The 25,579-nt window shown below is 54.0% G+C and overlaps 2 protein-coding genes across 5 annotated transcripts; one reads left to right on the forward strand and one right to left on the reverse strand.

Annotated features, from left to right (window-relative positions):
* Nucleotides 1–1,061: 1,061 nt before the first annotated feature.
* On the reverse strand, nt 1,062–17,112 carry FAF2 (Fas associated factor family member 2). 2 transcript variants are annotated; one of them, XM_087753548.1, is made up of 11 exons: nt 16,842–17,112; nt 9,569–9,637; nt 8,990–9,124; nt 8,261–8,337; nt 6,957–7,095; nt 5,532–5,617; nt 5,360–5,451; nt 3,762–3,939; nt 2,688–2,859; nt 2,321–2,464; nt 1,062–1,846 (listed from the first exon to the last, which is right to left on the reverse strand). In XM_087753548.1, the coding sequence occupies exons 1-11, from the start codon at nt 16,902–16,904 to the stop codon at nt 1,664–1,666; spliced, it is 1,338 nt and encodes a 445-aa protein (XP_087609674.1). In that variant the 5' UTR covers nt 16,905–17,112; the 3' UTR covers nt 1,062–1,663. The 2 variants fall into 2 exon arrangements, with proteins under 2 accessions (XP_087609674.1, XP_087609673.1); XM_087753547.1 differs by lacking the exon at nt 16,842–17,112 and adding an exon at nt 10,861–13,106.
* Nucleotides 17,113–17,601: 489 nt separating this feature from the next.
* Nucleotides 17,602–23,906, forward strand: CLTB (clathrin light chain B). Of its 3 annotated transcripts, none has more exons than XR_015703818.1 (6): nt 17,602–17,899; nt 20,106–20,152; nt 22,029–22,146; nt 22,448–22,559; nt 23,075–23,362; nt 23,536–23,675. XR_015703818.1 is itself a non-coding variant. In XM_087753549.1 (6 exons), exons 1-6 carry the CDS (start codon nt 17,716–17,718, stop codon nt 23,705–23,707), a joined length of 687 nt encoding a protein of 228 aa, XP_087609675.1. In that variant the 5' UTR covers nt 17,602–17,715; the 3' UTR covers nt 23,708–23,906. The 3 variants fall into 3 exon arrangements, 2 of the variants coding, with proteins under 2 accessions (XP_087609675.1, XP_087609676.1); XM_087753549.1 differs by lacking the exon at nt 23,075–23,362 and adding an exon at nt 23,004–23,057 and having other exon boundaries at nt 23,536–23,906; XM_087753550.1 differs by lacking the exon at nt 23,075–23,362 and having other exon boundaries at nt 17,606–17,899; nt 23,536–23,906.
* The last annotated feature ends 1,673 nt before the right edge of the window (nt 23,907–25,579 follow it).

Below are 25,579 nucleotides of genomic sequence, written 5' to 3' on the forward strand. Positions count from 1 at the left end.
GCTGGGTCCCCGGAGGGGGCTGAGGCCAGGCTAAAACTCAGGTCAGGGATGGGGGGTCCCCAGGCCATCACCGAGCTGGCGGAGGGAGGGTGCAGCAGCTGGGGGAGCCCCAGAGAGGGCGCGAGGGTGGAAGCGAGTGCCCCGGAGGGGACTGGGATGGAGCAGGAACCCCTCGCTCCCGCCTGGAGATCCCTCGCGGCTTGCACCAAGATGGGACGGCCTGGACGCCATCCTGGGAGAGCGCGTCTTCCCAGGCAGCTCCAGCCCCACCAGGGTGATCCCTGCGCGCCCCAGAGGACCTCAGCAGCCCCAGGCTGGGCTCTTCGAGCCGAGCAGAGCAGACGCATCCACCCTAGGCGCCACAGGGGCTGCCCGAGGTTGCTATCCCCAACAACCCTGCTCCAGAGGCTCCGCGGCCAGAAGGGGAACAGCTCTTCCCTTGGGAGGAGAATGAAGGATCTCTTCTCCCTGTTGAAAAAGCCACGCCAAGCCCTGGAGCCTCCAGGGAAGGAGGGGGGTTTACCACAGCTTGCAGGCTTCAGAAACGGTGGGGATGGAGACCTCCTGCTCCCCTCTGCGGTTCCTCCGGGCCAGTGAGCATGGCTACCTGTCCAAAACTGGTGACCAGCAGGCAGGGGTAGCGAAGGAACAGGCTCCTGCCTCTCTCCCTTTGGCCAGGAGCCGATAGCACCACTCCCCAGCCACAAGACCAAGCCTCCGGGGGGGGGGAAGAGAGGCTCACCCCCCCCCCCCCCCCCTTCTCCCCATCGCACCTCGTGTGTCTTTTATTTCACCTCTAACTGATGCAGGAGGGATCTGTTTGAGCAAAGGGCTGGCCCCCTCGCTCCTGCCCAGCCTCGCACCACGGGCGGGCAGCACAGCAGCCCCCCAGCACCGCCCTCCCCCGTGGGGTGCACGCTCTTCTCTTACCCCCGCGGCTCCGCCAGCACAACGTGACCAATCCGAGGCCCGAAGTTAAGCGAACCCAGGCTGCTGTGAGCGGTAACTCACCAGTGCTGTGTCAGGGCAGGGGGCACAGGCAGAAAGCATCGGCACAGACATGCTAGAGGCAGAGTTTATTACACTACGCAGGCTAAGAACCCTGGGCAAGACCCCACACAGGTAAGAATCGAAGCAGCTCTTTATCAAAAAGTTAATACTATGGTCAACCCCCTTCTCCTTTGGTCATTACAAAGCAAGAGAAATATTAAAAGAAAGATATTTATACACAGAGGGAAGCTGAAGAGATTCTGTCCAGCCCTCCCCCCCCCCTGCTCCCAGCACATTCAGGTGCCCGCTCTTCTGGCTGTCAGGAGCAGCAGAGTATCAAATCTTCACAAGATGTCAGGTTGTTGGGGTTTTATTATTGTCATCAATAAAAGCAATAATTACCAAGAGCTGCCGTTCCTGTTCCTCCCCAGGGAGGGCGGAGGGGCAACACCAGCTCCCCTCCCTCTCTGCCCTCCGAGCTTAGGGGGTGGCTGTGTACACGGGTGTGCGAGGACGCACGCACGCCTCCTCTCGCCAGTGCACGCACACAGCACAGCTGGCACAGGCGATGTGGTCTCTGATCCCTCGTTTGTACGCAGTCTTTTTAAAAAAAATATCGTATTATAATAATAATATGAATTTCTCTTTCCATTTTGTGTCTTCTGGAAAAGTGTCAATCGTCCGTGAGGTCCTGCACAAAGAGGACTTCCGTGTGGCTGAGTCCGGCCTCCTGCAGCGTGGGTGGGTTGGGCCACTCCTCTGTAGGGAGGCAGGGCAGGACACGGCGAGGGAAGTTGGCCTCAATCTGGAACTTTTCAGGGCTTTCTTTCAAGGAGAACAAGAAGTCGTGGATCACCTGGGAAAGAACCACAGAAATAACTGCCAGCTGGGGGAGCAATGGCACAGCCAGACTGCATCCATGGCATCTCACGGGGGGAAGGTTACCAAATTTGCACCATTGCTGCATCGCAGACACGAGACAGCCATTTTCTTAGCATGCGTGAAACTGGACTTGTCGCAGAGTAGCTGGGGAGTCCAGACACTGTTTCTGGCTCTTCCTACACTCTTACTTAACAGGGAGCAACAAGAGTCTCAGCTTTTCAGGAGAAGAAAAAGTTTCTTCCATTTTTTCCCCTCTAACTTCTCTCTCTTAAGCTGGTGGGACCAGGCCCCAAGACACCCTCCCCACCCAGAACAACTCTGCCTGCTGAGGCTCTCGAAGGCCACCATTTGGCCAAGTCCAATGGAACCAAAGCTTTGCTGAGCCACCCGGAGAATCTCTTGACCCTCTTTTACTCTGGGAAGCCCAGCAGCTCTGCCTCAAGCTCACCGTCAATGACTGCGTGAAGTGGAATCGCCGCTCCACTCTGGAATCGTTAGGCAGCTTGAAAATGATCTTAACGCTCTCTGGGTCATCGGGATGTGGTTCGGGAGGAAGGCATTCAGACTTTCGCTCCTTCTCCTCCTGCAGCGTCTGCAAAGTAAGGAGGGAGCAGGAGCAACGGGCACACGCTGAACTCACCTTTGTGCTTGCCCCTTGCAGCACAGCCGCTCCCGGAGGCTCGGAGGACGCTCGGTCCCCGAGCGAGACAAGCAGCTCCAATCTGACAAGAAAGCCCCGCTGCAGGCACTGCTCCTACACGACGCGAGCATCTGACAGGGCACGGCGGCCTCTCCAGCAGTCAGGTTGCTCTCACCTGTCGCCGCCTCTCCTCTGCTAGTTTCTGCTGCTGCACTTCCTCCTCCTTCTTCTTCTTCCTCTCCCGTTCCTCCTTCTTCTTACGCTCTTTTTCCTGGTCCGCACGCAAGGATGCCAGATACGCCTCGTCCTGCTGCTGCCTCAGAACCTGGGTTTGGTTCCTCTCTTCCCTGCAAATGTGAGCAGGGAGCGGTCAGGGCTGGCAGGCTGAGGGCAGACCGGAGGGTGCAGGTACAGCCTCCAACTCGTAGGAGCACACCCATCAGGTAATGCCTCATTTGGAGTACCACGAGCTCCTAAAAACGCAAACCGCGTCTCCACCATCCCTAGCACACAAACTGTTTCCCTAGGTTAAGTGGAAATGAACTGAACATAAGAGACTTCTCACCCACTGCAGCTTGACAGAGCAGACAGACAGCACATAAGCAGCGCCCAGGATTTCTGCCTCATACTCGAGACTCTTCACAATTTTATCTCCTTCAGGTAATTCCTTGCACGTTTCAGAAACCAGAGGCATCAAAATGTGTTACTGGGTCCCCCACTGAGACCGTGGGGCAGAGGAGGGGCAGACAGAAGACCAAAAGGTGGCATCCTACTTCAGACACAGCCTGCAAATCCCTACAGAGTTATCAGGGACTGGAGCTCGTGCTTGCAAGGCACTGCCAGAACAGCCAGAATTCAGGACAGCCAGCCTGGGCAGCAGCACTCACTCTCCTCCTGCCTGCGGACGCCCGCTCTCCTCCTGCCTGCAATGCCTTTGCTCCCGCTTGGCTCCTACCGACTCCTGTCCAAGCTTTACCCGCAAAGCTCCAGTATGTAGAAAAGAGTAGGGCACTCACCCCCACCTTTCAGTACTGGGCCTGCGTGGGCAACACATCCAGCTCCCTGGCTACAGAGCGGCCTGAATTTATGGACCAATGATCCCACCGGGAAGAGGAGAGCCCACAGGCTGCGCTACAGAACAGGAGATGCTGAGCTACCTGCCTACATGTGGTGTCTGGAGGGAGGAAGGGGGCAGAGCAGAGCCTGTTTCCACAAGGTCTGCGTTACTGGAGCTCAGGTCCCGTCATACCTTTCCAGGCGTTCGGACACCAGGTAGGTCTGGTTGGCATCCATGATGAACATCAGTTGATTAATGAGGTCATCAGCCTGGATGAGGCCTTCTAGCCGCCCAACTACTGTCATTCTGCGATCCTTCAGCATAATCACGGCCAGGAATGGGTACGTGTTCTCTCGCAGAGCCTGGGAGACTGGGAAACAGGCACAAACACCACCCTAACTGCCCCATCCAGAAGGGTCAGCAAGGGGTACAGCACAAACGCTTTCCATCACCAAGGGCCTACGAAAGCAGCTTCCGTGGCCACTATCTCTTCCAAGGCAGAAAAAGCCTCAGGCTCCATTCTGTCAAACTAAACCCTATAAATTAGCAAAGGGAGGAAGTGGTGTGGAGCGTAGAGACCGAGGGGAAAAAACAAGCTTTCAGGTAATCAAAAATGTTCTAATTCAAGCAGGAAGTAAAATGCTCTGAACGTCCATTCAGAATGGGACAAAGAGCCTTGGGTTTAAACTGCAGGAAGAGAAACACAGGTCAAGCACAGGGAAACACTTGCCAAGATGATTAAGGATGGCCAGACTCTGGAAGATACTGTCACGGGGAAGGTGACAGTGTCCATCCTGGACATTTCCGAACAAAATTAGGTTGTTTCTGCCAGCAGCAGGCTCTGTCTTGAGGCAGGGGATGAAGGAAATCAGGGGCTTTTAAGTTACTGTTCACCTATGGCTGCTGACCACCTCCTCCTTAAAACATGCCCGGCATGAACTTGGAGCCATCATTACCAGTAGGGCCCTCCAAACTAAATCAGAGCACCCAAGGGTTAAATGACAGGCCACGATCCCTTCCAGCTCTGCTTTCTAGGCTGTGACTCCAAAGCATTGCAGCAACGGAACAGCAATGAGTAGAAGAACGTCTCCTTAGAAAGCTATTCTTTCAAGGTGTCGATGGCAGGTGAACTACGAAGCCAAGAATACCCAGATTTAGTACCAGAACTCCTGGCCTCTCCTGCCATGAAACAGGAAGGGTCAGAAGTGACACAGGAGGCATGAACAGAACTTTGGGAAAAGGCTCCATCTGCAGCAAAACCCTACCAAAATGCCAGCAGGCCAGGTATCAACAGCTCTGGAAAGACAATAGTTAAAAGGACCTCACCGTGGACTTTTGAGGAGACTGGGTGTGAAGCAAAGACGACTGCCTCAGAAAGGGAAAGAATGCACCTAACAAGTCACTCCTGGCCTCAGGTGCAATATGAGCTGGTGTTGAGGGCACAGCTTGTTTCTGCACTCAGGTTAATCCTCAGCACACACCCACCAGCTCCCACTAACAGGGCACTGAAAGCAGCCTGAACGCCCGCAGCAAAGAGCACGCAACTGGGACTGTCCAGAAACAAACGGAACAGGGGAGGGGAAGAGCAGAAGGTATTTCCCTGGCGTCCAACTGGGCCCTCTGAGGTCCCACACAGAAACCAACATGTATTTCCCCATGCAATCCTGAAATCTCTTGTCTGCTTGCACAAAAACCAACAGTGTGTTTCACACATGTAAATTTGTCAAAGAGCATTTGGTTTGTTCCAGAGATGGGAGGGGACAGGTAAAGCCCAGGAGGGACACACTCACCTCTGTATCCCTCTGGTTTGTTGGTTGAGCAAGCCCAGAAGAGCATTCTAGTGTTTATGAGGGTGATCACCTCAGGTACGCACAGTGTATTGCTAGGGGATGAGAAGAAATCGTGTGAATGAAGCTGCATTTAAAGTGCAAAGGTAACTATTTGGAAAACTCTCCTACCTACCGGCAGAATTCATCTGTGTCTTGGTGGTCATCTCCATGAAGATAAACCAACAGGAAGCGCAGCTCCCGCTTGGCATCGTTCAGTGCCTTGGCATAAGAGCAGAGGAGGTAAAGTTACAGGGTCTCTAGGCGAGGGGAAAGCGGCACCCACAAGACTTGCGCGGCACAGCTCAGCAACGTTTACCCAGGCTGTTACCCTGCCACTAGTGTGGTTTTAATGAAGCAGCAGTGGAGGATGAACCCGTCAGACCTTCTGACTAAACCCTCGTTTAAGGGGGGGTACGATGGTGTTTTCACACCCCTTTCAGGATGTGGCTTTGGAGAACACTGAACTCCGAGCAAAGCCAGGTAGGCGACTGCGCGGATTGACACCCCCCCGCCGCCCCGCCAGGCTCAGCTGGCAGCCAACAGCCCTCCTTCATCCCTCGGACTCACAGCTGAGGCTGAGCCTTCCACTCTAGCCTGTACAGGACACAATCTTCAGACCACATCAAATGAAAACACTACTAAAAGAAGATAACTCAATAATGCTGCAGGCCCCAACAAAACAAAAAACCCAAACAAAAACACAGCAATGAAAAAACCCTTTTTGCATCTAGTTTCTGGATTCCACCCACCCAAGAGCATTTCTTAACAAGACCGCAGGATAAGCGTACAATAGGCTCCCTGTTTTACTGGCACCGCGTTTTGGTAGCCTAACCATTCCGTGGTTATTTAAGTTTGGATTCCAGGCAAGACAGAGGGGCCTAGAAGAGCTGCGGAGGCAGCGAACTGCATCGCTGTGCAGTGTGGAGCAGATACAGACTCCACATTCTCCTCTGGCACTCGGGAAGCAGTGCTGATCCAACTGTCTGCTGGGCCGCACTGCAGGAGGCCCTTCCCTGAGCAGGGCTGAGAGAAGCTGCAGAAGAGGCAGTATCCATTGGGACGTCCCTCTTTTACAGAGGGGCCACCAGCCCAGATCTAACACATGGAACTCTCACCTCCCGTAATTGCTTGAGGGGCTCCCTCTCTCAATTTTGAGGTCCCACACCAAGTTCTGGAGTTGCATCATAATCCAAGCCCAGGCAGTCAATCCCAATTTGGTGAACAGAAGGACAGACTCTGGCATAGCACATCAGTTTATAAAAACAAAGGGAGGATGACAAAGAATAGCTGTTGGCTACAGAGCCACGCAGACGGTCGAGGAACAGTCAGAGCAGCTTTGCTTTCCAACTTTGCAGGCTTGGCACATCATCAAGCCTGGCAGACACTGGTTTTTCCAACACCCTTGTTCACTAGCTCTCCGTTACCCTGTTAGAGAGTTTGGGGACCAACGCTGGGCTTTTAGATGAAAAGTGATTTTGCCATGTGGGCCCTGATACCGTCTAGCAAAATCCCCACTCTCCATCTCCCCTGGATCTATGCACCAACATGTGACACTGACCTGGCTGTAAGTTCCCTGGTAGAAGACAGGGTGTATCCTCCCATATTTTTCCTCAAACATATGAATAAATGAAAGAATGTCACCCACTGGGTCAGTGACCCGACTACGAGGATCGGGGCGTATAAAACGCAGAGCAAACCTAGGAAGGAAGCAAAGGACACTGGAAATCCAGCTTACTGACTTTCTGAAGAACAGGTTTTCTTTTCCACAGACAGTCACTGGTATTCATAAGGAGGAAAAAAGTCACAGCTGAGACCCTTGAACATTTATAATCGTAACCTAAACTGCCACCTGCTCCAAACTGATACCATTGCTACAGAAACCCCCCAGTCAAATATCCTCTCATGCCAGGCATCAGCAAGTATCTGAACTCTGTGTGATTAACAGTTTCAACTTCCTCTGAAGCATCAGGCATAAGCCACACCAACAGCATGAGGTTTGAGGAATTTAGTCAAAGACGGGCTGTTAAAAGCCACACAGTTTTGTCCAGATAACTTTGAAAACTGCATTTCTGCTATTCCAAGACTAACAATTCCAGAGTGCAAAGAGCTGAAGAAAGAGAACATTACACTAGGAGTCCAATGAAGACAGAAGAAACAGTCATTCCTCTGAGGCTGAAAACGCTTAACTGCAAGGCAGATATCAATGTTGTTTAGTTCTATTGATGTGTAAAAGTTACACTGAACTTTGGAAAAGTCTTTAAGGGGGAACAAAAAGTAATACAACAGGGGAAACTGCCAAAACAACGCAGATGGCAGGACTGCTGGATATTTACCACCTTTCACCATTCCCTTTTCTCTCTATCAACGCTGTAAGGAGGCAAGATGAACTAGCCCTTTGTGGCAGTCAGGGGAGAAGAGGCAACAGGCACCAAAGGGGAAAAAGCAGAGGTGTTTACAGTTTGGGTTTTGCCAAGTAACATCGGGGGATTAGGGCGGGTTAACTGCAGCCCAGCCCAATGGGACATGATTCCGATCACATTGTTTGTCCAACCATACTGGACAGTTTGACACTGTTTTGCATCCCCTTTGTGTGGCACTCAAACTGTAAAGTCGCATGGAGTTAGAACGCCAATTACATAGTTCGTTTACAGAGCTGCAAAATGCTAATTTTCTCTGCAATAAGATTTATTTCTTGCTAAACAGTGTAGGAACTTTACAAGGCTACAGATAAAGCCAGGTGAGCAAATAAATGGAAAATCTGCCATTAGACTTACAGATCCAAGTGACAGAGGTACAGCCAAATCTAAGCTAGAGTGTGCCTTGATGCAGTCAATACATGAGTCAGCACAAAAAAGTACTTACCTAAATATATCAAGTAATGTGTAATAGGTAAATCGGAATGGAAGCATTATGAAGTAGTAACCCCATCCTAACAGGCCCTGCAATTACAAACAAAGAATTAAACAGTCTCCACCCCAGGAACAGGCCCACTAAAGCAGAGTGTCCGCCAGCATCAAGCTCACAGGCCCACACAGGAGTATCAGTGCTCTAACCGCTGCAAAAAAGCTCAGCAATATTTCATGGCTTCGGACATGTCAAATCAAATGTAAGTGACTAACACGGTTCATTTGGAATTCAGCGTGACACAGCTGAAAACCGGCGTCACTGACTATTCGAGCAGCAACACTTTTGCTCTGCGCTGATTTTCTTAACCATACAAAGGGATTACCAGCACCGAGTCTTCCAGGTGCTCACGCAAATTTGTTTGTGAAACATTAATGCAAGTAATTGATAAGGAGGGGACAGTCCTTTGCTCCACCTGAAGTGATCCAAAAGCTTTACTACGCCACAGCGAGATAGTCTATGACCCAAAGAAGGTCATTTCATACTGTGAATCACACCATGGAGAAAATACCCACGGTAGTAACAGAGGCTGAAGGAACAGGTCTACATTTTGTTTTCAGAAGATAAAATATTTAGAAAGGAGATAACAGCATACAAAGAAAACAACTCCTTTCCCCGCTTGCAAGTTCCAGTGTTCACAAAGAGTCACCCAAGAAGCAGGACAAAATCCACTGTAAGATAACTTGCCCTTGGCTGTGGCCTTGAGACAACGTAGCTGTAGATCCTGTGGTCGGCTGTATTGACCTGCAACGGCCGCGATGGAGGAGGATTAAAGACACTTGGGACACCCTCTTGCTCATTCAGTCGGTCCTGTACAGCTGCCTTTGACACAAGAAAGAGCAAAGGGAAATTTCAGACATTTAAGGATGGCAGAAAATACATTTTTTTTTTTAATACTTTGGACACTAACAGTAGGTATTATCTGTCCACAGCCCCAGAGCACTGGATAAGCACAACCCATTACAAACCTCAACCACCAATACTCTCTTCCATATGGAAAGCCTTCCCCATGGCAGCCCACACACACACGCTACGGGAAGTTACGCTATGTGCCAGTCCAGTGATTGTTCACAACCCTAACAACTCTGCTATGTACTTCTGAAACCAGCTCTCCAGATGCATCAAGATACTGTTATAAAGAGCTACTAGTGTAAATTCAGGGGTTGACAGATTAATCCTTACTGGTAGGGCCCCCCCGCTCCCTGCGGAGTACTCTGTTTAATCCAGGTACTTGGAAACCGCTACAAATCTTATTTGCAGTGGTACCTCTATGTTCCAGTTGTGCTGCTCCAGTGTGTGACGACATTGGTCCATGGACTCTATGCCGGTCAAGTCCTAAAGAAGGAGAATAAAAAGCAGATGATTGCCAGGGAAGTGCTGTATTTTTACTGTTCTTTGCAACACGTGAGCACAGACAGGAGTTCCACAACACATTAAAAAAAGAATATTATGGTCAAGTGCCCTGCTCTCAGTTTAAGAGCAGAGCAACCCGAGCCAACCCACATCTGTAAATACACAGGAGGCCTCCAAGAGGCCTTTGAAGTCTTCCAGCATCAGCCAATTCTCAGCAGCGCCCAAGGTCTGTTACTACCACTGCACTCAGCCCAGTCAGGAGTCTAACACAATATTGCCCGCAAGTTTCATCTGGAAGGATATGCCAGGCCCATGCCCTCAAACATCACCTCAAAGCATCAACTTAAAAGACAGGCAAAGCATTTCTGAAAACCCAAGATGACCTTTTACTATACTCACTGCAAGCATAAACAGAGACTAAAACCAAAACGAGCCAGGCACTAAGGTAGAGTTTTCCAGCATCACGGAGGATTCTATAGTACAAAAATAAAATCCAGTCCAATACAGACAGGATCCGAAACAGAAAACAGTCCAAACACACCAGCAGACCTCAAAGCCACTGGGCTCTCACATCAATGTTTGGGAAGGTGTATTTAACCCCCCTGCCACCAGAAGTTCTGCCCCAGAGCTCACACAACAGTACTTGTTATCACGGGAAGCCATGTCAGCACCTCTTGAATGGAGGCAAATCCTTGCTGAGGTGAACATCTCTGTCGCTGTGCCAGAGAAACACATCTCCCCCACACCACTCGCTGTAAGGTATCCGAACGGACATTTCAGGTTGCGTACCGCACCTATTGTCACAGAGCCGAAGCACGCACTTTCATAGGAAAGCATAAAGCCACAAATGTGCTGGTGCTACCCTTTTAACAATCCTTTCAACCAGTCAGTGAAAGATCATTACAGGTGGCACCATTAGCAGTGCTAATGTGAAGGCAACTACTGTTATTTTAAAATTAAAAAGAATTTTTTTTAATAACTGGGCTTTCTGTAAAGCCCAGAAAACAGTTAAACCTTCAGAAACAATTATTTAGCTTGGATACAAGATGGCAGAAGCAATGACAATAAGTGTCACAAGCAGCGTAACAAAGTCAACATAAAAACGTGCTGGTGATATAAGGAGACTGTTGAAATATGACAATTTCTCCAGCAAGGTCATTCCTGACAAGAGAACTCCACAGATTCTTAACGCATCACATCCTCACCTGGTGGCTTTCTCTCCAGACACCTCCCCAGCCAGCTGGGGTAACACTCCAGAGGGTGCATCTCCCTCGGTGGCTCAGGGATCGAGCTGAGAAGCAGCTGCTTTCCCGCTGGACTGCTACACGCGGTGGCAGGCGGCCCTGCTGGCCCACAGAGGCCATGCGAGCTGAGCTACACGAAGCCTTGCCTGTCCTCTGCCTGTCGGTTCCACGTGTGCTTCTCTGCGGCACCTGGGAAGGTCTCAGCCACGCAGGAGTTTGGCAAAGAGCAGGGAACTTTTGCTCCCTGGGTCGGTCATACAGCAGAGCACGGCTTTTCAGTAGGAAGCAGCCTACGATGATCGCAAACGCAGAGCGGCAACTTGATGTAAATCCTCGTGCGCGGTTTCTGTTACACCTTGTGATCCAATCCACTGTTAGCAAGCCGTTTTAATTCTGCTCGCCATCTCCCCCGTTTCTTGCTTCAGTTAAAAGCCCCTGAGGCAGTCTTCACAAGCCGACCGTTTAAGAACACACTGAATTGTATTTTTACTGGAGAAGGATGGTGCATCTACTCCCTTCCCTGCCCCCATCCATACATTCCACGTGCTATTTCCAGGCAAGTCACACTGTGGACAAATGCCCTATTCAGTCTCTGGGCTCAGTTCAAACTTTTGAGCATTTCTTGTCTTCTTTCTCACAAAGTCTCCACAGATCTCTACCTTCTCCCCAATCTACTGGGCAAAAATCATTGTTTCATTCTGCTGTGCAGAACCGGACTGTTCAAAGTGTTGTTGACATTAACTATGTGATTACAGTCGCTCAGAAAAAAGCACTTCAAGTCACTGCCCAGTGGTGCATAAATATTTATTAAAAAGTAAGTCTGCAACAAGCCTCACAAGGGAGCACTACAGAAGTGAATTTCATAGAGGAAATGAAGCTCAGTGAACTCTGCTGTTGCTGCCAGAACACCTTTGTTTATCACTCAGCTTCACAATTTAGTGTTTTAGTTTAATTATCTTTCTTTAAAGATGTGCTTCACTGAGTAAAATTTAGGTTTTCTATTCTGATTTTTTTCACCCCAAACTCCTACAGAAGGCACTTCATTGTCCTTTCAGAAGGACATCTTAAAAGGCACTTGCAATTTACTCAATTACTTCATTTTACAATGGAGTCACAATGCGTGTATTTCAAAGCCTTGAAAGTCTTCTGATCACCGTTCCTTAACACCCTGGAAATTCTGCTGGTGTTCGCAAAATTTACAAGATTCAGAAACTCATTCACACCTTTGTTTCTAAATGGCTGGATTATCGCTCAGCACTAATAACAGGGCTTCACGACAGAACATTCCCTCCTTTTTAAATGATGCAAAAAATGCTTTAGCAGTTTTAAGTCAGAAAGCAGCACCAAAGTAACAGCCATGCAGAACTATCAACAAACATTTAATGAGAACCGAATCACTGCAGCATCCGCAAGACCTACTAAGCTCCACAGAGACAGGCTAACTTCACCCCTTCCCGACCACCGTTACGGAGACAGGCGTGCTGTCGGTCAGATCTCAGTCTTCTACAACAGCACTTCTCCGCACAGGTGAATCTACATTTTTTTCTTTTCCTTCGCATCTTTATGCAGTTGCTCTCAACACAAGACAGAAGTGACAAAACCACCCCGGCAGCACCGTGCCTCACGCTCCCACCACTCTTCTGAGCAAGGAAGCTGCACAATTAAACGCTGCAGGAAAAAGAAGTTGCCTGTGCAAAGGCAGCTTTTAAAACTGAACACCTTTTTGAATGTTACTTTGACATGCTCCGTAAGACAGACACACGACAGTTCCAGGATGTTCTGGAAGACACGTATGGGTTCAGAACGACTCGCTCTCACTGTAAGGAACTGCAGGAAGACAGTTCAACTGCCAGTTTAGACAACGCTTGCTGGTAAACACCGATACTCTTTATTATCGCTCCCAACGACCATTTATACTGTTATCTCCGTACCTTCTACAGCCACTGCTTCACCTCAGTCACGGAAACAGATTAGAAACTTGAAACACCACATTATTTCCACTGCACCAGTTATAGCATTTCTGGTGGATCTCCTGGCTAGCTGCAAACTGCGTTATTCACATGCCAGGCAAGTGAGCATGTTCTTAGTATCTTAAGTATCTTAGTATCCTTCAGGCTAAGAGAACAAACAGTATCTTCAAATCAGTCACTAACTGCTACTTTCCTGCTCACTGTAGCCTCTCATTAGCTGCCTCAAAGAGTATGTATCTTACACAGACATAGTAAGTAATAAAAAGATAAGGCTCCCTGTAGTTAAAATTAATCCCATTAAACTAGTGCCCTCAAACCTTCAAAGAAACGTAGATCCAAGCTCGAGACACTGGATAATATTTAGAAAACAAAATATTAAGTACCACAAATGCCAGTAAAGTTCAACATCCTTCTCGACCACCACTCAAAGCAGAGTGCTATCCTAAAACATACTGAAGCTGCTGCTGGACAGAATTATTTGCATCTCTCACCTTTGAGACTGCTTAGAACGCTAAAATCTTCTCAATACAGAAGTAGAGGAAAGTGCAATACCATGCTTCAAAGACAGAAGGAATACCCCTGAGTGGACAAAGGTTGTAAACTGGACTTACGAAACTGTTGCCTCTGCAGATACGCTCGTATGTTGAAACACAGCATAAGAGATGCAAATCCAGAGGACTGTAACTGGCACTGCTCTTAATTCCCAACCCACTGCCAAATTCCAGAGAATTATGTTTCCAAGGGTAAAGAACATCTGACTTCAAGCAGCAAAAAAGCCTTTAGTGAGAGAGTTTCTCTTTGCATATTACAGCAAATGCCTTTATGAGGCTTTTGATCAATACGCAGTACACCAAGTAGGAAAGATGCCTGGAGTTTCTTGTTTCCGCCTTCCTCTTTAAATTAGAGATATTTTCAGTCCTGAGCATTTTGTTTTCCCCAGTTGAAGTTAGAGATGGTATTGTGAGTGCTAACTTCTTCCTTTGCGAATAACACTCCATTACTTTACATTAGCATATTATAACATCAGACATCAGCCCAAGTGTAATGGGCACAGATCAATAACAAGATCCTACAAAAGCTGCTCTGCTGTTTCTTCCTTCTCCCAAATGCAACTGTATCTCCACAGCTTTAAGCTGTTCACATCAAGTTTCTCTCTACAGATATCAAGACAGGCAACTCTTGACAGATGAAAAATTTAGATGCTTTTATGCCTTCACATTAGCCAAAGCTTCAGGAGTAAATGGGAGGCTGAAAGCATTCAAGAGTGCTTTGTTGCTTTTATTTCAAGTTTATCCCAATTATCTCTCCATATTGGTACTTTTTTTTTTTTTTACTCCATTAACCTGCCTTAGCAGGGTGGCAGAGAACTGTCCTATTCCAGCCCTGTCGGTAGGAAGCGAGCTGCTACTTTCACCATTCCGCCAGCAGAGCTGTTTCTATGAGCACTACCAAAACTCATCAAGCAAACATCAGTGGAATTAATGCAAATTTAAAATGTAACCCCGACAGCTTGGGCCACAAACAGGACAGCAGGCATTCCCCCCTCTACCTTGGAAGGGGCGATTGCCAGCAGAAGTAGGATAAACAGTGTAGGACAACAGCATCTTCACACAGAACAGCTGTCTGCTGGGTGAATGGCAGTCTACAGCTCTTGCTCAATGCCTCCCTTCTGGCTCTCCATTTAATTGCAACACTACTGAGAGCCTTCTGCTATTGCTTACCTCATCTTCGATATCCCCGCTCCCTTCTTTCCTAGTCTGCTCTCCTGCTTTATTCACATTGCAGTGGCACACTGCTTTCTGTGGAATTACAATGCTCTGCCACCACCAAATATTGTACAAATTACTTATGACAGTGCATCACAACAAAAGTGTAAAGTTACCTTTGAAAACATCTAAGTGTTCCCTGTGAAGACAGCAGGAATCCCTGGAAGGTTTACAAACTATAACTGTAGCAGTGTTTTGCAGCAACAGCAATGTACAAATGTTTTTAGTGAGACTTAGCCATCCTCTCCAAACAGCAAATGCTATTTAACAGAGTCCAGCTGAAGGAAGCAAGAAAAAACTCTTTTCCAGGTGGACTGATTTACTCTATCTCATTTCAAAGAAACAAGCAGGACTGCACACCTGAGCCCCTTTCAGCCAGGTGGGAAGTACCAAAGGAGAAGGACTCACTAGTGAAGTCTGTCCTAGCCCAGCCCTGGTGAAAAGCTAATCCCACATACCCCAGGGGACAGAAGAATGAGAGGATCCTGGTATCAAAGCCTTCTGGACTACAGCTTTCACATCAGCAGCTGTCTTCTGACTGAAAAATTTCTCCCCTTTATAGTCTAAGGAACACTTCCCTCCACTTCACACCAGGGATCCACAGGAAGCTGGACTAAAACCTGAATCCCTCCTCCTGACTCCTTCTCCTTCCCCTCCAGCCCCCAGCCTGCTGTCCATGGCAACACCAGGTAGCATTAGGAAACAGGATTCTTTAGTTTCACAGCTGCCCACAGGGTTTTGAAAATAGCAACAGGGACACTGATGAGTGCAGCTGGTCCTATCTGTCCAGATTCAGTAGATTAATAAGTACTATGATATCTTACAGCAAGAGAATGGGGGCTGGAGGACAGCTTTTGCACATACATATATATATATAAATAACTGCAGCATAAAGCAATGGCTTAAACCCCATATACTTACCAGGGAAATGGTAGCATTGGGAAAACAATTGTTAACATTGCTCTGCCTCCTTTGTCTGTAAGTTAAGATTGCCCAACCAGCTTAATTTGCAGTAAAGATTTAGAGAGGATATCTGTAAAAAAAACATTTCTTCATCGCTATAGTCACAGAGAAACACTGCAGTACATTAATTGCTTCAGGAGGTTGTTGAATCCCCCTGGCTCAGAGGTAAAGGCTTGGCAAATGTCTGTCTGGAACAATGAGGAACCCCTGCACCTATCTCAGCTGTGGAAGACAGGGCTGGATGCCTCTGAAGTCCCTTTAAGCCCTATAAATCTACAGTTACATCACACCAAGAACTACAAAGCACAGCATTAAAAAAAAAAATGAATACGAAGCAACAAAACCAGACAAAACACTCTTGAAAGTAAATATTGTATTTGTAAAAGAACTCTGCAATCCAAGGAACACCACACAATGCCCTGCAATTCAGAAACAAACCCAAGACACCTGAAGATAATTTTCATTGGCCAGCATGTTTAATTACTTCTCACTGAGCAGCCCTCCACAGCACTGTTTTCTCCCCAGCAAGCCACATCTACAGATTGTTTTTTTTTTTAATTATTCAACTGCTGCACAGCCCCAAGGCCCTGGCAAACCAAAGGTTAAACAACCCGGCCCGTGTCATGCAGCAGACGGCGAGATTAGATCATTACAATCCCCAGTGGCCTCCCCCCAGTAGGCATTACCAAACAACGAGGATTAAAAACAATTTTTCGAGAAACCACATTCCATAGAAACCCACTGGCTAACCCTCCCAAGACGCCAAGAAAGGTTCTCCCATTCACCACTAACGACAGGAGAGGGAATTTTTCAGACTGCTTCATTAAAATGGCCGGGACTTACCGAGGAGTTTTTCCCGTGCGGAGATAATGGGGTTTATTCAGCAGTCACTTCCTGCCTCCCCAATTAGCGATGACAGAACACCCTTCCTAACGAAGCGCTCGGGGCACGCACAGCACCGGCCGGCCCCTTAGCGAGGCCCCAGCCCGGGAGAGCCCGAAGCCCGGGGAGCCCGAGCCCCACACAGCAGCTTCGTGTGCCCCCGCCAGGCCCGGGACCACCGGACTCTCTCCCCTCGCCCCCCACCCCCGCACCGAGCGAGGCCTGCCCCGGCTCTCAGTGAGCACCGTACCCCCCCCCGGGCCCGGCGCAGGCCGGCAGGGCCCCAGCGCCGGCGGAGCGGGCCCGGCCCAGCCCGTTCCATGCCCGCACGCCGCCTCCTCCGCTCCCCCCGACGCGGCACCTGGAACTGCAGCAGCTTCTCGGTCTGCTCCGCCGTCAGCTCCCGCTCCTCAGGCGCCGCCATTTTGCTGCCGCCTCTGACCCGCCGCTCCGTCACTCTCCGGAAATGACGTCTCCCACCCGCACTTCCTCCTGGGCGCGCGCGCGCGCGCCAGGCGCCGCTCACGAAACCAATGACCGTTTATCGGCCGCAACCGGAAATGCTCGAGCGCGTTCCGGAAAAAGCCGAAGTGTTCCCGGACCGATCCGGAAATGCACGAATCTCATGGGGGGGGGGGGGGCTCGCCGCTCTCGGGTGTTTCCGACGGGCGCACGAAGAGTTCCGAAATGTATCGAAAGCCGCTCGGACGTTTCCGGAGCTTGGGGAGGGCGGGGGGGGGGGGGCTGCCTTTGTCTGTGGGAGCGGATCCCCCGAGCGTGGGCCCGGAGCGGGGAGGCGGACCGGAGCCCCGTGGGTTGGGCCGCCTGTCACCGGGGCGGCCTGTCCCGGGCACCTCCCGTCCCGCCGGGTCGCCCGTCCACCGGCGGCGGCTCCACCCAAGATGGCGGCGGCGGACGCCAGCCAAAATGGTGGCTGCGAGGGGCCGCCCGCTCCCGCCCCGCGGAGCTACGGGTGGGGACGGTGCCCCGGGACCACGGGCCTGCGAGCCCGGCGGGAGGCGGCCCAGCAGCTCCCGTCCCCCGTGCCCGCCCCGGGGCCGTACCGGCAGCGGCTGGGCCCCGGCGATGAGGCGGGCGGCGGCACCGCCCCGCCGCTGATGTCAGCGCGGCCGCCCCGCCCGCCGCCGCCGCAGTGACAGCTCCGCCCGGGCCCAGTCGGGCCCAGCCCAGCCGAGCCGCGCAGCCGGAGAGGGAGCGGGGCGGGCGGGCCGGCCATGGCCGACGACTTCGGCTTCTTTTCCTCGTCCGAGGGGGCCGGCGCCGAGGAGGACCCGGCCGCCGCTTTCCTGGCCCAGCAGGAGAGCGAGATCGCGGGTATCGAGAACGACGAGGGCTTCGGGCCGACCGACGGTGAATCGGCCACCGCCCCCACCGGGCAGGCGGCCCCGCCGGAACCGGGTGAGCGCCGCGCCGCGCTGCGCCGGGCGGGCACGGCCGGGGGCCGGCGGGGTCCGGAGGGGGCTGGCAGCCCGGGGGTGTAAAGGGGGACTGTGCCCCCGTCTTGCCCCGAGGGCAGGGAGGGGGTCCCTCCGGGGGACCGGGGTTCCCCGTGGGATGCGCTGCACCCCCGGTGGGCAGGCGATGGGGTTCCCCGGTGGAGCTGCATCCCAGCAAGGGCTATGCTTGGTCCTGGAGGGCTCGATGTTGGGGTTCCCTCTCAAACCTCAGGATGTGGGATGAATCCTGAGCAGGGACTTGCCAGCTGTGGGGCGATTCCTCCCCCGTGTACTGGGGCTGGGTTCCCTGGGTTGGATGGACCCCGTCTCCATGACTCAGTGCCCCCAGGTAGGGCAATGCGAGAGACGTCCAGGCAGAGGTGAGGACCAACGACAGCCCTGTCACTGTCCCTGCAGACAGGAGAGCCCTTTGGGGTGCAAAATGGAAGGCATTTCCACTGGGGACATTGCGGTCCCAGCCCCTGCAGGTAGAAGGTGCTAATCCTGATCTCTTGCCTCCAGTCTGCGGGGACTTTTCCCCCTGTGCTGGGCACTGGCGAGGCCGCACCTCGAATCCTGTGTTCAGTGTTGGACCCCTCACCTCACAAAGGCCATGGAGGGGCTGGAGCGTGGCCAGAGAAGGGCAGCGAGGCTGGGGCAGGGGCTGGAGCACAAGGCTGGGGAGGAGCGGCTGGGGGAGCTGGGGGGGCTCAGCCTGGAGAAGAGGAGGCTGAGGGGAGCCCTCATCGCTCTCTGCAACGGCCTGAAAGGAGGCTGGAGCCGGGGGGGTCGGTCTCTTCTCCCCAGGAACAAGCGATGGGACGAGAGGGAACGGCCTCAAGCTGCGCCAGGGCAGGTTTAGGTTGGATATTAGGAACAATTTCTTCCCTCAAAGGGCTGTCAGGCCCTGTCCCCATCCCTGGGGGTATTTAAAAAATGGGTGGATGTGGTGCTTACGGACATGGTTTAGTGGTGGGCTTGACAGTGCTGGGTTAACGGTTGGACTCGATGATCTTAAAGCTCTTTTCCTAAGATCAACCTAAACGATTCTATGACTTTGGCAGGTAGCAGGGGCTCAGGGTTTGCTCTTCGCATGGACATGGGGACGCTGCTGCCACACTACTCTGACTCCTTCCCCTAACCGAGGCCCACAGGGCCTCCTTGTGCTGGCTGTGGAGCAGTGGTTTCTCCTATCCACACACAGGGCTGCGGAGGCAGACCTGGGCCCGACAAGGTGTTGACAGCCATAGTGATAAATGCAGTCAGACAGGCTGGAGCTGGGTGTAGTCAGAGCTGCACCGCGGGGGCGAGCACTGTGGGGACGGCGCTTGCCGGAGCTGCGCCGTGGCGGTGCGGCTGCCTGTGCCTGCAGCTAGCCGGCTGGTAGAAGCCGTGTGGTCGTCAGAGCTGTGGCAGCTCAGAGCCTGGAGTCCGCCTCCTTTCAAAGCCTCTTCTCTGCCTGGCAGCGCAGAGCCCCGCACGGGGCTGGCCTTGTGGCCCTGGTGTGCAGCTTGGTGTCCACTGGAAGGGAGATGGGGCTGTACCCAGCTGCGGGTGTCGGTGGTGCCCCATTCCCAGCCCTAACCTTGCAGTTTGTCCCAGGGGCATGCCCCCAGGCGGGCTCTCGAGGACCTTGGCGTGCACGCCTGCCCTCCTCCCCTGATGGAGCACACTGCAGTGTTTTGTGGGCTCTGTCCCTGGCAGGGCTGCCTTCCCGTCGCGGCCCTGCACTGCTGGGCGCTCAGCCGACAGCTTCTGGGTCAGCTGTCTGTGTCTATCGGCAGTCTCTGCCTGGCCGCTTGCAGGTTGGGGTTGGTCAGGTTGTCTTTTTACAGTGAGAGCACCTGCCTGTGTCCAGCCCCGTGCCTGGAACAGTTTCCCTAATCTTCAGATAAGATAAAACACCAGTGAAAACACCATAAAGACGTAAATGCCTGGAGAGACTTGTGTGGGAGAGAGAGAAGTGCTTGGCTGAATCCCACCAAGGACAGGAGACCATGCGGCCTGGCCCACATATGTGGGGCTGTTGTGGATGGATGTGCTGGGCTGGAAATGGCACAGCCAAACTCCCAGGAACGGATTTGCTTCAGTTTCGTGAACACCAGCCCCTCTGGGATCACCTGCAGCTGCCATAGTTGTGTTTGTTTTTCTCTCTTCCTTTTTTCTAGCTGGTTTCCAGAATGGAGGAGCCACTGTCAACGGAGATGTCTTTCAGGTGAGAGCTCAGCCCCTTGTCCTGGCCCAGTGGTGCTACGGGGGATTGGGTGGGTATGAGGCCAGCACTTCACTGCTCTGCCCCCAGGATTGACTGGACTTTGCTATCCAGCCCCAAAACAGCTATGGTGCTCCTGGGAAGGTCTGGGTCTCATGGGGGAGTCCTGGCTGCTCCATTCTCACCCCTCTTTGAAGAGAAGCTTGGTCCCGCCTGCCATGACCTGCCCCAAATCTGTTTGCAGGTGGCCTGTGCCCTGAAGGAGTGCCTGGGCCCTAAGAACAGGTGACAAATCCCCCATTCCCCACAGAAGCCCCCTCGCTCCAGCCTGGGTAGCTCCTGCAGGCCTCCAGGGCAGTCAGGAGCATCTCCTGGCAGAGTCCGGAGCCAGGACAGGGCTGCCATGGGATACTCGCTTTGCTGTGGCCTTGCTGCCAAGTCCTGGCAGCCTCTCCCATTAAACCTGTGGCAAAGGGTGTTTCGTGGGGGCCACCCGCCTGGGTCTCAGCTCCCTTTGGGAGCCCGAAGCCCAGCTCTGCTGGCTACAGGAGAAGCTGTGCCAGCATCTGACAAGCCCTTCACCCCACTCAGTGCCCAGCGGTGTGGCATGTGCATTGCCCGTGCCTAGTTTATGGGATGATAATCACATTAGAGATGGGACAGACTTAATTAGATTGGGGATCTTGGGGGAAAGTCGTAATCCCATTGCTGAGCTCGGTGTCGGGCTGGGCATCCTGGCCAGCGGAAGGTGTTAGGAGAGGTGCTGAGCCAGCGTGGTGCTGGGCCTGCTGGGAGTCGTACCGGCAGCTGGGCTCAGAGGAGGGAGGGAGGCTGGTGTCCAGGCAGAGCTGTACCTCCCTTGGGCCCTGCCTCTCCCCGTCTGTTCTGGCCAAGCCTGTAACGACGCTCAGTCCTGGGGCTGCCTCGGCCCAAGCCAGGGCTGGAGAAGCCCGGTGCTGGTGGGGAGCATGTCACAAAGCTGGTGGCTGTCCTGTGCCGTGGGGCTGCCCAGAGGACACGAGAGCTGTGTTGGCAGCGAGCAGCAGGTTGAGGAGGGTGTTGTGGTTTAACCCCAGCTGGCAACTAGGCACCACGCAGCCGCTCACTCGCTCACTCCCCTGGCGGGATGGGGGAGAGAACTGGAAGAGTAAAAGTGAGAAAACTCACGGGTTGAGATAAAGACAGTTTAACAGGTAAAGCAAAAGCCGTGCACGCAAGCAAAGCAAAACAAAAGAAGAAATTCATTCAGCCTTGAATCGGCAGGCAGGTGTTCAGCCGTCTCCAGGAAAGCAGGGCTCCATCACGTGTAACGGTTCCTTGGGGAGAGAAATGCCATCGCTTCGAATGTCCCCCCCTTCCTCCTTCTTTCCCCCAGTTCTATTGCTAAGCACGACACCCTGTGGTGCGGGACAGCCCTTTGGGCAGCTGGGGGCAGCTGTCCCAGCCGTGTCCCCTCTCAGCTCCTTGTGCCCCCCAGCCTCACTGGTGGGGTGGGGTGAGAGGCAGAAAAGGCCTTGACTCTGGGTAAGCGCTGCTCAGCAATAACAAAAACATCCCTGCGTTATCATCACTGTTTCCAGCACAAATCCAAAATATAGCCCCACACTAGCTACTACAAAAAAAAATTAACTATCCCAGCCAAAATCAGCACGGAGGGGAATGCTGGGAAGCCTTTCTGGGTGGCAGGGCCTCGGAGCTGGGACAACAGCTGGAGCAGCGCTTTGGGGACACTGCCCCAGAGGTCCCGGGCTGTCACCTTCCGTCCCTCCCTCCTGTCTTGGCTTGGCTGAGTGCTGGGAGCGTGGAGCCCTGCTTTGAGGTGGCTGGGCTGGGCTGTGGGAGGAACTGGTGCTGATGGTGAGGTGCTTGTGTCCTGCAGGAGTCCAACGGCCCCACGGACGCCTACGCAGCCATAGCCAAGGCTGACCGGCTGACCCAGGAACCTGAGAGCATCCGCAAGTGGAGGGAGGAGCAGAAGAAGCGCCTGGAGGAGCTGGGTGAGACGCAAGGCCATGTGTAGCCACACTTGTGGCACCTTGCGACGTGGCAGTGGGTGCCCTTGGGGTCCCTCACTTGGCGGTGACCCTGCTGCATCCCAGAGAGGTGTCGTGCCCCACGCCCCATGGGTGCTCCTGCTAAGGACCTGCTGTCCTTGGGGCAGTGACGCCTTTCCAACACAACTAGTGGGGATCGGGGACAGGCCTGGGGGGCTGCAGCTGTCCTGCCTGCCGAGGGGCTGCCCAGCAGAGCCAGTGGGTGCCAGTCTGGCTGATGGGGTCTGTCTCGCCCTGGCCTTAGATGCGGCATCGAAGGTGACTGAGCAGGAATGGCGTGAGAAGGCCAAGAAGGACCTGGAGGAGTGGAACCTGCGCCAGAACGAGCAGATGGAGAAGAACCGGGCAAACAACAGGTATGTTGGGCTCACCGTGGCCGCAAGGGCTGCGACAGGAGCTGCTGTGCAGCCAGATCTGCCTTCCTGGGATGTCTGGGGGACTCTGTCCCCACAGCGGGGCCCAGCCCTGCAGGGATGGAGCTTTGCCAGGCAAGGGGAGAGGCCCCAGGGCCTCGAGCGGCTCTGGTGGCTGCGCGGAGCCACCCTGGCTGGGACCACACTGGGATCACAGTGGGATCTCTGTGCCTCCTGCCCCCGGTGTGGGCCTCGCATCGGGGCAGGGTTGGGGCACCGTCTGTGCAGCCCTGCCGTCACCGGCAGGTTTTCCTGGTGCCGTGTATGCTGTGATGAGCGGGTCACGCTCTGTGGGAGGACGCTAACCCCCTCTCTGTTTCTCTCTTTCTAACCCTCTGCCTGCCTGTCTGCTCTGCGCTCTCTCTCTGTCTGTGCCTCGGGGGCTAGGATCGCTGACAAAGCCTTTTACCAGCAGCCGGACGCCGATGTGATTGGCTATGTGTATGTGCCTCTTACAGACCGTATCCTGACCCGCAGGGTCTGGGGGTCCTGGCCCCAGCACTGGCTGCCCAGCCAAGGGAAGGGGGGATGCTGGGAGGTACTGGGCCCTGGTGAGGTCCCAGAGGGAGGATGCTGCAGCTGAGCGTCTCCAAATGGTGGAGTCTTAGGAGGCAAGTGGAGCTCCTGGAAATGCCCCTGTAGGGGCTGGTTGAAGTGGCAAAGCTGTGGGGTCTTGTGCCTTTTGGGGCGCAGAAGTCTTGGGAGCAGGCAGACACCCCCGTGCCCCTGGATGAACGATATCTTGGGTGAGTGCAGCCAACAGCAGCCTTGAGCATCGTGCGTCTCCGGATCCCGGAGGACGCTGAGCTCATCGGCTGGAGCAAGGGGACAGGAAGCGGGGACACGAGGGGTTCCCAGACAGAGGGGAGGGTCTCCTTGGAAAGGGTTCTGCCAGTGACAACCCTCAACATCTCCGCAGGGCCTCGGAGGAAGCATTCCTGAAGGAGTCCAAGGAGGAAACCCCGGGCTCTGAGTGGGAGAAGGTGGCCCAGCTCTGTGATTTCAACCCCAAGAGCAGCAAGCAGAGCAAGGATGTCTCGCGGATGCGCTCGGTGCTCATCTCCCTCAAACAGACGCCCCTGTCCCGCTAGCTGCCGCCTGGCACAGCCAGGAGCGCGGCAGGGCAAGGCCAGGCTCACCGAGCCAGGCGGTTTCGTGGGGCCAGCCCACGGGGGGCCTCACCCTGCCTGCCCCCTGCTCCCTGGTGTGCACCTGGGCTGCGCTCGAGTCACCGGTTGTAACTCTCCCCATGGTTTTCCTTTGCTTAAAAGGTGCATCGGTCTCTTTTTACACTTATTTATTACTTTGGCATTTCCCTGGGAAGCGACACTGGGTGGCAGAGCTGAGTTAGCAGGGGAGCCCCTGGCCTGGGCTTTGCGGGGAGGTTGTGCCCAGGGGCCCGCCCGGCTCGGTGAGAGGGGGAACACCCCACCCCGTGTTTCCCCCCCCCCGCCCCTGTGCTGGGAATAAACCTGCCTGCGGCTGTCCTGGCGCTGGGCGAGCGCAGGCACGGCAGCCCCCCTGTCCTAGCCCCGAGGCAGGGATCCTAGTGGGATCCCTAGCTCCCATCTGCCTTTCCGGCAGGGTTTAGAGCAGAGCTGGCTGCGGGGCTGGGAGCGTGGAGGAACAGCCCTGACTCAGCTCCGCACCCCAAGGTTCTGCAGGGAGCACGGCCGCAGCGGGATGCTGCTGGGCTAGCAGGGACTGAGGAATGAGAGTGCAGGCACCCAGGCTGGGCCAGGACTGCCAGCGGTTGCCCCAAGCCCAGCAGACCTCTCCCCAGCCTGGCTGTGCACCCCAAAAAAGCTGCTGGGGCTCCGAGTAGCAGTTGCAGTGTTCGTGTCCTGTCCGTCCTGCGGGGCTGCTGGTGCCAGGCAGCATGGTGGCGCAGGGCGCTGGGAAGCAGCCATGGGGCGAGCGTGCAGGATGTTTTGTGTCCCTCTCTCAAGACCACCAGCAGCTGGGAATGTGGGGTGCCAGGCTTCAGGGGCCCTTGGCTCTGCTCTGCTCCTTCCCCTGCTACTAGGATGGGAGATGGAGGCTGTGTGGTTGCAGGGAAGCAGATAGGAAGGTCTGGCTGCTGTGGGGCACATCGAGCCCCCAGTTCCTTAACCCAGGGGCCCAGAGCAGGATTGGGCAGAGTTCTGGTGCTGGGGCTTGCGCTGTCCCTGGAGAACAAGCCGCACATCTGTCTGCAGCTGCTCTGTGGCTTCTCTCTGGCCCCTGCTGGATTTGTGCACCTAAGGCAGCGTGGTGAGATGCCTTGGTCCCCCTCCCTGCCCCGCAAGGCACGCGCTTTCCAGTCCACCGGCTTTCTCCCCTCTGCTTGGTGGGGCCAGCGCCAGCCCCTCCGGCTCAGGGACCCAGCCCTGGAAACCTGCAAAATTCCCACGTAGCAGGAGCGGGGCAGCCTGGAGCTTGTGCCCCGCGTCTGGCCTGCCAGCGGCTTGGGAAGGGCTCGCAGCAGCGGGTTGGGGGGACATGGAGCAGAACCCAAAAAACAGTTGCTTGAGCCTCGCTGCAGAGCCCTCCTCAGCCGAAAAGCAAGTATGCAGAGCTCTCCTGCCCTGCAGCTATGGCTCTACGCATTGGGAAGGTCACCTGCCCTGCTGCTGCAGCCCTCGTGGGGTGACCGGGCACCCCCGGCTCCGGGGCATGGGCTCAGCAGCGGGCTGGGAAGGGAGATGGGTGCGTAGGGAGTCGCTCGGTGTTGTGTGCTGAGATTGTGCCCCCTTGTCCATAGGGCTCCTGCTCTGTCCCCCTGCGCTGCGGCACGCGTAGGCAGCTCTGCTGCGGCACAGGATGGACACCGACGCAGGATACCTTGGGAGGCGGCTGCCTGCCTCTGCCTTTCACTGCAGAGCAGCGGGAAGTGCCTCTGGCTGCTTCCTCCAGCCCCCACAGGCAGCCAGACCCCCCCCCCCCCCCGTGTCAGGCAGGGGCAGCCAGCCCCAGGGGAGCCG

The sequence above is a fragment of the Nipponia nippon genome, unplaced genomic scaffold (genome assembly GCF_047370975.1).
Source record: "Nipponia nippon isolate SJK-2023a ecotype South Korea unplaced genomic scaffold, ASM4737097v1 scaffold_17, whole genome shotgun sequence".
In the NCBI taxonomy this organism is placed as follows: Eukaryota; Metazoa; Chordata; class Aves; order Pelecaniformes; family Threskiornithidae; genus Nipponia; species Nipponia nippon.

What these genes read in the sequence shown, in the direction of transcription:
- FAF2 (XM_087753547.1), bottom strand. Translation starts at nt 11,019, where the DNA reads ATGGCCTCTGTGGGCCAGCAGGGCCGCCTGCCACCGCGTGTAGCAGTC. An exon ending in TCTCAAGGCCACAGCCAAGG is followed by an intron (nt 8,338 to 8,989) that starts GCAAGTTATCTT and finishes TTGTAATTGCAG; the next exon opens with GGCCTGTTAGGATGGGGTTA. An exon ending in ACTTCACGCAGTCATTGACG is followed by an intron (nt 1,847 to 2,320) that starts GTGAGCTTGAGG and finishes GTTCTTTCCCAG; the next exon opens with GTGATCCACGACTTCTTGTT.
- CLTB (XM_087753549.1), top strand. Translation starts at nt 17,716, where the DNA reads ATGGCCGACGACTTCGGCTTCTTTTCCTCGTCCGAGGGGGCCGGCGCC. An exon ending in TCAACGGAGATGTCTTTCAG is followed by an intron (nt 20,153 to 22,028) that starts GTGAGAGCTCAG and finishes TGTGTCCTGCAG; the next exon opens with GAGTCCAACGGCCCCACGGA. An exon ending in GAAGCGCCTGGAGGAGCTGG is followed by an intron (nt 22,147 to 22,447) that starts GTGAGACGCAAG and finishes CCCTGGCCTTAG; the next exon opens with ATGCGGCATCGAAGGTGACT.